General features: G+C 44.7%; 1 protein-coding gene across 3 annotated transcripts in view; it reads left to right on the forward strand.

The window, feature by feature from the left end:
- grin1b (glutamate receptor, ionotropic, N-methyl D-aspartate 1b) overlaps window positions 1–6,460 on the forward strand; it is a 55,267-nt gene extending 48,807 nt beyond the window's left edge. Inside the window, exon 21 of one of the 3 annotated variants that reach the window (XM_032578407.1) lies at window positions 1,168–1,558. In XM_032578407.1, the coding sequence (XP_032434298.1) occupies window positions 1,168–1,179 (12 nt within the window). In that variant the 3' untranslated portion in view covers window positions 1,180–1,558. Of the gene's footprint in view, window positions 1–1,167; window positions 1,559–4,034 lie in introns of those variants that run through there. The other 2 variants (XM_032578408.1, XM_032578409.1) reach the window with 2 other exon arrangements.
- The last annotated feature ends 5,252 nt before the right edge of the window (window positions 6,461–11,712 follow it).

Consider the following 11,712-nt stretch of genomic DNA (forward strand, 5'->3'; position numbering starts at 1 on the left):
AAGATTAGAGATAATTCAATCAATCAACCATCAATCCACCTTTATCTGTACAGAACATTTCAGCAGCAAGGCTTTTCAAAGAGTTTTACATCATAAACACAAAGTCATAAAACAGAATCAACAATCAAACATCACATTAAATTCATAATTTATTACGTTTCTAATAAAACTCTAACAGCAGCTTTTAGTCCAGTTTTAAAGGATCTCAGTGTTTCAGCTGATTTACAGTTTTCTGGAAGTTTGTTCCAGATCTGTGGTGCATAGAAGCTAAAAGCTGCTTCTCCTCGTTTGGTTCTGATGCAGAGCAGAACCAGAACCAGAACCAGAACCTGAGGGGTCTGGAAGGTTGATCCAGCAGCAGATCTTTAATGTGTTGTGGTTCTGATCCGTTCAGTGATTTATAAACTAACAGGATTTAAAGTTTATTCTCTGAGCCACAGGGAGCCAGTGGAGGTTCTGGAGAACTGGGTTTATGTCTCTGTCCTCCTGGTTCTGGAGAACTGGGTTATTATTATCAACACACAGAGGAAGGAAGGCAGCAGGGAGGAAACCTGCTGCTGCGCTGAACAGATGGACACACACAGTACACACACACACACAGTACACACACACACACACACACGCAGTACACACACACACAGTACACACACACAGTGGACCTGCCTCCAGTGTCTGTAGGTTTGGACCTCAGCGGTTCTGTTCAGCTGATTCTGTCCTACAAACAGATCAGAATCTTTTATCTGGATATAAAAACAAATTGAGACTTTATGAATCGGGTTCTGCTGTTAATGAAGGTAAATGCTGCTTAAGGCCACATGGACACTGTGTTAGACGTCATTATGTTACATAAACGCTTCGTTCTAAATCTGAATAAATCCAGCCGGCGCTCGCTGGACGCCCGGTTCTCTGACCTGCTGGATGAAGCTGCAGCGGCTGAAGCTTCCTGTCAGGACAGAGCGCGCTCAGTAGGACCCGCTGAGGCGCAGCGGGTCGGCTCAGGGTTCTGCTGAACCAGAACCCGCCTGGGTTCAGGTGGAACCGGCTCTGGACCTCCTGATATTATTATTATCATCTGTTACTCATATTTTCTGTGATTTTAGTTTCTGTACATCATAAAAAAAAAGAGTCCTCCATTTTCGAAAGGTTTATTGGCTCTTCATGTGACAGGAAACCAGGTAACGAGAGAAGGGAAGACATGTGGAATCGAACCTGCGGCGGCTGCGTCGAGGACCAAGTCCTCCTTATGAGGGTTGTGCTGAACCCCTGCGCCCCCACAGCGCCCCCTAGTTAAAGAGTCCTGATGCAGCAGCAGAACCGGGCCAGAACCGGGTCAGTCTGTGGTTCCACAGTGAATCCAGGACGAGGTTCTGATGGCAGGACCTGACCGGACCCAGTCAGCCATCAACCGTTCATCCAGCAGCCAGAAGAACCGCTCTCTGTCCACTCCGACGTCAAGCGGCCGCCATCTTGTGAGTGGCGTTGCCCTCCTGCTGTCCGCCATCTTGTGAGAACTATAAAGAAAAAAACATAAAGAAACATAAAAATACTGAACATAAAATCCATCTAATTTTTTTTTATTTTATAGTTCTGATTTATCACAGTGATGTTTCAGATCTTCAGATAAATATTAATGTTAGACATATTAGAATTAGAAACTAAAAAATGAAGGCGTTTAAATGACAGTTGTGTTGCTGTATGACAGTTTCATGCTAACAGCTCCATTCTGGGCCACAGAGTCGATGCTCCACAGTAACATCCTGGATGACGTCATCAGCTGTTAGCTAGCTCTGCTAATCCTTCTCCTCTGCTTTTGCCGCTCCTCTTTACCTTTGTCAGGCCGAACGGTCAGAGAGACGTCGGAGTCGAGGGGAGACGGTTTGAACTTCCTCCTCTCTCTGCTTTCATGGAGCCCCTTTCAGCTCCTCTGGGATGTGAGGTCAAAGTTCAGATGTTTGAGCTTTTGAGATGCTAATCAGCTGCTCCCAGTTTAGGAACAATACCGTGTTGCCATGGCTACGCATTACAACAGCTGTTTTTCTGACAGTAAAACAGGAGCAAAAGTCCTTCCAGCCACAGAGGGAAAAATCGTCCAATCAGCAACGACTCAACCAGGAAATGATGAAGTCTAGAAAAACAACCAATCAGAACCAGCGTAGCAGATCTGCTGCCCCTCCCAACATGGCGGCCGGGCTGACGTTTTGGTTGCTCCTCTTTGGTTCCTTGTCTTTCACTCTGTGTCCTCCGGCGTCCAGCCGCTGCCCATCACCCTCCCCCGGTCCGCTGCCCTCCCCTTTCCCCCTGTCGCCCCCTGCTGGCCTGAGTGTGAGCTGCAGTGTCTCTGCCGCCTGTTAATGTGTGTGTGCGCCTATCGTATGATCTATTGTAGGATAGGAAAAGTGGTAGAGCAGAGCCAGAGTCCCAAACCTCTTTTAGGTCCATCACTTCGACCTCCGACCTCAAACGCCGTTTGGCCCCTGGGGACGCCACGGTAAGGACACGAAGACCACCTGTCTTCCATCGCTTCCTGTCCGACCCCTCCTCTTCCTCACTCTTTTATTTCCCTCCTTCCTCATCCCTCCCATCGGCTCCGTCCTCTCCTGTCCTTTCTGTCCCCATCACATCTGTCCCTCCGCTGTCCCACCGTGAGACAGACAGAGAGACAGGCGGCATGTTGGACGCCTGCAGGCAGTCAGGTCCAGCTGTAGTCCCACACTGATCACGTCGTCTTCTTGCAAAGGAGAAGGGAAGAGGGTCAGCCTGTGTGGTGTCCTGTGTCTGTCTCGTCTGTTTCTTCCTGTCCTGTCCCTCTCTGTCTCCTCCACTAACGTCCAGCCTCTTGTCCTCAGGTTGCCCGGCCGAGACGTGTTTCAGTCCTCTAACCCGCTCTGTTTCAGACTCTGGCACCAGCTCTCCTCTGCCCTCTCTGGTGTCCTCCTGTCCTCAGTTGCATGTGAAGACAGAGACAGCTGTCCTCTTAGGGACGGACGCAGCTGCTGGACCCACTCATTTCTCTTTACTTCCTATATGAGTGTTTTTCTCTCAGTGGGTTTAAATGGTGTCCTTACTGCAAACACACACTCTGCCTCTGTCCTCCTCTGCAAGCACGACCGACTGTAGCCTCACACACACACACACACACACGCACCCACACACACACACACACTTCCTGTTTGAGCAGACAGACTCCAGCTTAGAGCGAACGGCTTCATCAGCGGTGGTGGAGAAACCTGCTCTGCTGGCTGAGGAAGACTCCAGGCCAGAGAACCGGGCCGGGTCAGAAACCGATGGATCAGTAACAGCAAGGCCTGAAACACGTTAAGCTTAATGCCGTCCATTCCTGTCAAGTCTCACGTTTTTCCAGGAAACTTCCGTATTTTACCTCCCTCTCCTGCCGTGCTCCCGTTACTTGTGTAGACTAAAAGCCTCTGTCACCACCCCAACCTCCCGCCCTGACAGTTTCACCGCACAGCGACATTTCCCGTATTCTCAAGTCCAAAACTTGTCAGGTTTGGCCGTCGTGGCAGAATATTTAATCTCTTGTGCGCTACTTAGGTTTTTATCGTAGAACTTTTCTGGCAGGGCAAAGTTGCAGCTACCGCTAACTAGCTGCTAATATAGCCTTGCTAGCTAGCTAGCTTTTCTGTGTCTGTCATGTAAGTGCAATTTGACCAGCAGTTGGCTGGAAGACCTACTATGCTATAAACAAACCGTAGCATCAGATTTTCCCTTTGAGGACGCACTGCCCCCTTCAGCCCTGTGCTGGTACTGCAGGTCAGAGAACGTTAGCTGCTACATGGAGGCAAGACGTCCAACAGGTTGAATCTGGAGGAACCTGGACATGAGGCTGATGGACATCAGTGAAGCTTGCTGCAAGACGTCCGGCTTCTTCCACCACTGCTGATAGCCGTTCAGTAGAGAAGCTCCGGATCAGAACCGACCCAGAAAGAGTGAACTCAAGCAGAACCTATGGCTGGGTTGGCGTCCATTTAACATCTGTTTTTCTGTCTCTCCCTGTTTTTGTCCTTCCCCTGTAGCCGTACCCAACGGACATCACCGGCCAGCTCAACCTATCGGATCCCTCCGTCAGCACGGTGGTCTGAGAGAGAGAGGCGCAGAGGGCGAGCAAGCTGCATTGCTGCTGCTGAGCCACACACAAACACACACACACCTTATGTCTTTCTATCTTCACGAGGACTTTGCATTAACTTCCATTAATTTATCATGCATTTCTGTAGCCTGACCCAAACCTTAAGACACCACTGCTCCTCATGGAGTCCCGGGCTTTGGGCCCCATGAGGAGCAGTGGGTCCTCACAATGTAGGGAAAATGGTCCTTACAAGGTGAGAAGTCCTGAAACACACACACACATATGCTCACACATGTTGGTGTGGGGACATTTTGGAAAATGTCCCCACACCAACATGTGTCCCCATAAGGACAGGTTACCCTACAGTTCTCACAGTCATAGCAATGCACACACACACACCCACACACACCCACGCACACACATGCTCACACACACTCACGCATTGCTCCACTTGTAGCCACCAGCTTCTGAACTCTTTTATTTTGAAATAAGTTGTACAGTTCTGTTTCCTGTTTCCTCTCACACACATATCAAACGTCCCGACCAGTTCTAGAACCAGCTTAGACTGGTTTTAATGGTTATAGCTCATCAATCCATCAATGCTGGTTCCTTTAAATGTCAACAAACACTTCCCTGCTGTGACCAATCAAATTCCTGGGCTTTGCTAAGTGGGTGGAGCCTCTGAAGAAGGAAGGAAGCAGCTGTTTCCTCTCCAGTCAGCCTGCAGCGCCACCTTCTGGTCTGGGAGCGCGTTGCTCAGCATTCAGGAATAATTCATCGTTAACTGAGATAAAAATAATATTTATCCCTCAAACTGCAGCGTCTGGCTGTCGGTTAAATTCAGGTCACCGATGTTTCCAGTTCAGAGCTGCACTGAAGGAAATCACACAAAATTACATTTCTGCTTCTTTAATGTTGAAAATTCCCAGATTTTGGGCGTGCCGTGGTGGCGCAGGGGACAGCGCGGCCCACGTTCGGAGGCCTTGAGTCCTCGACGCGGCCATCGTAGGTTTGATTCCCGGACCCGGCGACATTTGCCGCATGTCTTCCCCCCTCTCCTTCCCCCTTTCCTGTCAGCCTGCTGTCCTATAAGGGCCACTAGAGCCACAAAAGACCCCCTGGAGGGGTAAAAAAAATTCCCAGATTTTTCACAATGCAGCAGCTTCATGATGTTAGAAGCTGTGGCGGTGGATCCAGTGGATCCAGTGGAACCAGGAAGTTTCTGGATCAGAACTCCAAATAGAACCAATAAAAGAGAGAATTGATTTGGAAAGTTGTTGGTTAAATATTTGAATTAAAAATGAAGCCAGTAATCGACTGAATTATTAGTTACTAATGTTAATCTTTAATAATAAATAAAACTCATGCGGTTCTGACCCACAAGTTCAACATAAATTCCTTAAAATCAAATTAAGAAAAATAACATTGATTTACATGAATCATCTTTAGATGAAACTTTAATAATCAAACAGAAAAATAATTTCCTGTAGATTTTGCCTCCAGCTGTTTCCTCATTTTATTGTTTTCAAATCATTTTTCAGCATCTTATTTTATTTGACATGATTAATTTTATTATTATATAAATGTTGAACTTTTTAATCCAGAATTTTTAGCTCAGTTTTATTTGTAGACAATGTTATTGACCTAAATCCCCAATTAATAATTCTGAATTCCCCTGTAGCAACAGCGCCCTCTGCTGGCTGGAGTCCGAACAGCCGCCTGAAGATAAACAGCAGAGCTGCAGGAGTTTATTCACTTGAACTCTGTTCAGGTTATTATTTCAGATAACTATTAACAGTTTTATGATTAAATCAGATAAGTTTAACTTTAGAAAATAATTGAAGAAATTTGTGTATTTAACAACATCTTGTTCTGTTTCCAAAAAAAGTCTGGATAACTTTGTGTTTTTCAGTTTTTTAACTCATAATAATGGAATTTAAACATAGATGCTGATTTACTGCCATCTTGCGGTTCTGATCTTTATTAAATTCAAACAAATTTAAATAACGATAATTTTGCTGCTTTTGACCTGAAATCATGAGGATCAGCTGGAGTCCTCCCTGAATGGAAACTTCCCACCCAACATGGCCACCTGCTTTCTTTTTCTTTTCTGTCTCATTAAATCCACACACCAGCCGAGAACTCGATCAGAACCGAGCCCAGCAGAACCGGGTCGTGTTGGACCCAATGCCAATGCAGATCCAATGGGCTCTTTGCACCTGCTGCACTGACGTCACAACCGCATGCGCAAATGCTGCTCTCTTGTTTCCGCTCTGAGTTACCATGACAGCTAGAAAAGACAAAGTCTTATTTCAGACGCAAATAAAACAATACTATGAACATTGCTGTCTTCCTAATATAATGGGCTTTTAAGTTTTCATGGATTTCTAAGCGGTCCTGAATTAAGAAGACGGTGGCTTGTAAATATTCGTTACTACCAGTTAAAGCTAACGCCGCACAGCAAAGTTTACAGCCTTCACTTCACTCTGGATCAACTTCTTCAGCCTAAAGCAGAAGGTAAAGGAGCCTCCTGTGTTATTTCCATGGAATCACTTCTGTATTCAGCCTGAAAGAGTTTATGGGAACCAGAGAGCAGACCAGAGCCAGACAGCCGAGCAACTGACCCGCCTGTACACACTGCTGGAAACACCGTCCTGCTTCACAAGAAACATGCAAAACTATAATAAAACTAAATAACACGGAGACCTTAAGGAACACGGCCATATTTTTCTAAAAGCAACAACTGAACCTGAACCGTCAGCTGATCTAGAACTCTGACACCAGAGCTGCTCTACTGTTAAGCTATGGACTTGTTGTTCCTCAGGCTTCAGAAGCAAAAAGCCTGAACCGTAAAATCCCCGTTACTTGGTCTCTGACACTAACGACAATAAACCACGTAATATACTTGAACATAAGGTAAAAACATTGTCTGTTAATGAATGATGAAAAAGTTTAGATACTTAAATAGCACATTTTTACAAGACAAATGTCTAACATAAGCTATAGAATAGAATAGAATTCAACTTTATTGTCATTGCACTGTCACAAGTACAAGCAACGAGATGTAGTTTGCATCTATCCAGAAGTGCTCTACGAGATATAAATATTTATTTACAGATGTACAAGACTATGTATGTATGGACTGTAAGGGGTTATAGCAAGAGATATAGATATTGTTTATAAATATAAATATGGGAGCTATATGCACAGATTATACAGATTATACAAGAATGTTAGGGAATGGATTATAGATAAATAATGGCAGATAAAATGTACAGGTTGTATGTGTGTGTGAAGAAAACAGTCCGTGATGTGTGTGTGTGTGTGTGTGTGTGGGTGTGTGTGTGTGTGTGTGTGTGTGTGAGGATAGTCCATGTGTTATTGTTGTATGAGAGGATAGGGGAGTACAGTCCTTATAGTTTATGTTTTATGTCAGGAGGCGTTCAAAAGCGTGACAGCTGTGGGAAAGAAGCTGTTCCGGTGCCTGGTGGTTCTGGTCCGTAGGCTTCTGTAGCGCCTCCCAGAGGGCAGGAGGGAAAAGAGTGTGTGTGCTGGGTGAGTGGAGTCCTTTGTGATTTTCCCGGCCCTTTTCAAACACCGCTTCCTGTAGATGTCCTTGATGGCAGGGAGCGGTGCCCCGGCGATATACTGGGCAGTTTTCACCACCCTCTGCAGCGCCTGCCGGTCGGAGACAGAGCAGTTCCCGTACCGAGCTGTAATACAGTTGGTGAGGATGCTCTCAATGGTGCAGTGGTAGAAGTTCGTGAGGATCTCTGAGGACAGGTGGTTCTTCCTCAGGGTCCTCATGAAGAAGAGGCGCTGATGCGCCTTCTTAATGAGTTTGGAGCAGCTGGTCGTCCAAGTCAGGTCCTCGGAGATGTGGACTCCCAGGAACTTAAAGGTGTCCACACGCTCCACCACTGTCCCCTTAATGTGGATGGGTGGATGTGGGTCAGCGTTCCTCCTGAAGTCCACGATAAGCTCCTTGGTCTTCTCGGTGTTCAGCTGCAGGTTGTTTTTGTCGCACCACTCAGCCAGACGGTCTACCTCCTCCCTGTAAGCGGCCTCGTCATTATCTCTGATGAGGCCGCTCACCGTGGTGTCGTCTGCGAACTTGATGATGGCGCTAGAGCTAATGTTAGCCACAAAGTTTAAAGAAAGTAAAACTCACTTTCGTATCTGTGAATGTATAATGAGGCGAACATCTTAAAACCTTTCTCCAGCTTATTGTCGGGGCTTCGGATCGATGTTCATCATTAACTGTTACCTTGGACAAGCCCTGCAAACACCCAGTGGAAAGAGCCTTTTTCAATAGATCGGAAACATTGAGCCGCTTTTCTCCGAACGCGGAAGCTGAGGTGCAACGAGCCCATTCAATGTAAAATGAAGGCTTTAGCCTGAAACAAGCTAACCTTCCAGCAACCCTGGAGGCTCCGCCCACTTCCGGCTGCCATGGCTCTGCTGAAGCCAGGTCCGCCTCCTGCTGGGAATTCACTGGTTTCCAGTCTGGAGGTTGCCTGGGTCGGCATTGCTGGGATCAGGTTCCTGGAGGTTTGAATCAGCCTGCAGACGCCTCGGACTGTGATTGGACTGGGCCACTATCTGTTACTGTTATTAATAAGTTTGTTAATAAAGCTACTTTTCCAACTGGAACCGTTTTAACCTGCAGCTCAGAGACAAAAGAAGCCAGTCTGGAAATGATCGTGACCTAAACTGGGATTTTTTCTGAGGTCAGAAAAATATATAAAAATCTCCCCTGGGATGTTTTTCCCTTTTTATTGCGTTTATAAATCAGCTGTGATCACCGACCTTTGGCTTTTCTGACCAAAGAAAAGAAGCCTTGTTTTGAAGGGTTTATTAATTAATCGCAGTTAATTGACAGACAATATATCGACCAAATAAGCAACATTTTTAATTATAAAAACGTTTTTTGCTACATGTTTAGCACTGAGATGCTACTGTAGGCTAACATAGCTTCCCTGACAAGCTAACTCCCGTTAGCACAAGTTGAATACAACACTAGTCTTTTCCGACCAGATCGCGGCTTCCTGCTGCTGTTAGCGGATGTAGCTGTGCGTCAGATTCATCTGCACCAGAAACACAATTCAAAGGCTCTGGCCAGAACTTTGGTATGGAATTAATTGAATTACAATTTTTAAAGAGTTAAAAATTGTAATTGATTAAGTCCTGGCCCTACAAAAAATGCCAAAGTGAAAGTTAATGTTACAGGAACGGCGTGTGGCATCTCTGCTGGTTCCCTTCAGAGGAGAAGAAAAGGCTTTTTAACCAGATGATCCCAAACGATCCGGGGATCTTCCTTTCTTACTGAAGGAGATCAGGTCCGAAGTCTAAGGAGAGCTTTTTAAAACAGACTCTAAAGCTGCTGTGGTGGCGCAGCGGGTTAGCACGCCCCACGTTTGGAGGCCTTAGTCTAAGACGCGGACGTCGCGGGTTCGACTCCCGACGACCTTTGCCGCATGTCTTCCCCCCTCACCCTCCTACTGTCGAAAAAATACGAGCCACTAGCGCCGCAAAAATTCTTCGGAGAAAGAAAAACAGATTGGACCGAGTTATTTTTATTAGTCACCCAGAACTTTCTCTTTCAGCGCCATTCTGAGGCGAAACGTGTTTCGGTTGTAGATCTGCAAACTGCCGCTTCGGTCCTTCAGGTTCAAACTGATCAAAATATCCTGAAATCAGGATCGTTTCCGCCTGGAAGCGGAAGCTCCGCCCACAGCACAGCGTGGTGCAGCAGAACCTCCGGAGTCTCCATCCGGACCGAGCCGGACCGTCTGCAGGCTCATTCAGCCAGTCGGATGTTTTCCCAGCCGGCCCGGAGCGCTCAGAACCGGGTCGGTTCCGGTACTGCACCGGTCCGAAACAGAATCAAAATATATTCTGAATAATAACATCAGTTATTAGATATTATCATGACCATCTTCTGAAAGGAAGTAAAACTATTAAATCAAATGGTTCCGTTTAATTGTTGCACTTTTTATGATTCATTTTTGATTTTGACGTTTTTTGTATTTTTTATTTTCGATGAAATATTTCCGAATTTCACTTGAATAGTTTTTTTTATATAATGCACTAAAAATCCAGCCAATATGTTTACTTTGTTTTGTAAAACTTTATAAAACATTTATTTACATTTTCGTACCAGGATTATAAATTAATTTACATTAAATGTAATTATTAATGTGATTACAGTATTATGTTTGAATAGACCAGATAATTTATGACCACAATTTTTAATTCTCCTTAATTAAAATGATTGTTGTCATTTAATTGTCTAATGTAAATTATACAATGTGCTATGTATTCCTATAGATATACTGATTGTATATTTATTTTTATTCAAATTATTATTTGATTTTCATAGTTAAAATTTGACTAAATGTTTAATTTAAAACTTGAACAAACTGTAAGCATCTAAAATGTCAAAACTCAAGAGATCTTCTGAAATTATATATTTCTTATTGAATTCTGTATTTGAAGTTATTTTCACTTTGGTTGCGTCATTCTGGCTCAAGTTGGTAAAAACAGTTTAACTATTTAATGGATTTTTAAATTGGATCCTAAAATCTGAATCTGAACATCCAGTTACTGAATAATCAGATTTTTTTTTATTTTTCAGTTGCACTGAAGTAAATACAGGAGCTGAGAAGCAGCTGGTTACAATGGATATACTCTGATGTTACTCTGTGATGTCACTGTGATGTCACTATTTGATGTCACTGCGATGTCACTGTGATGTCACTCTATGATGTCACTGTGATGTCACTCTTTGATGTCACTCTTTGATGTCATTGTGATGTCACTCTTTGATGTCACTGTGATGTCACTCTATGATGTCACTGCGATGTCACTGTGATGTCACTCTTTGATGTCACTGTGATGTCACTGTGATGTCACTCTATGATGTCACTGTGATGTCACTCTATGATGTCACTGTGATGTCACTCTATGATGTCACTGTGATGTCACTGTGATGTCACTCTATGATGTCACTGTGATGTCACTCTATGATGTCACTGTGATGTCACTCTATGATGTCACTGTGATGTCACTCTATGATGTCACTGTGATGTCACTGTGATGTCACTCTATGATGTCACTGTGATGTCACTCTGTGATGTCACTGTGATGTCACTCTTTGATGTCACTCTGTGATGTCACTCTGCGATGTCACTGATGTCACTGTGATGTCACTATTTGATGTCACTCTGTGATGTCACTGTGATGTCACTCTTTGATGTCACTCTGTGATGTCACTGTGATGTCACTGTGATGTCACTCTTTGATGTCACTCTGTGATGTCACTCTGTGATGTCACTGTGATGTCACTCTTTGATGTCACTGTGATGTCACTCTTTGATGTCACTCTGTGATGTCACTCTTTGATGTCACTCTGTGATGTCACTGTGATGTCACTGCGATATCACTCTATGATGTCACTGTGATGTCACTCTGTGATGTCACTGTGATGTCACTGCGATGTCACTGTGATGTCACTCTATGATGTTACTGTGATGTCACTCTTTGATGTCACTGTGTGATGTCACTGCGATGTCACTGCTATGTTACTGTGATGTCACTATGATGTCACTCTGTGATGTCACTCT

The sequence above is a fragment of the Xiphophorus hellerii genome, chromosome 12 (assembly GCF_003331165.1).
Source record: "Xiphophorus hellerii strain 12219 chromosome 12, Xiphophorus_hellerii-4.1, whole genome shotgun sequence".
Taxonomy (NCBI): domain Eukaryota; kingdom Metazoa; phylum Chordata; class Actinopteri; order Cyprinodontiformes; family Poeciliidae; genus Xiphophorus; species Xiphophorus hellerii.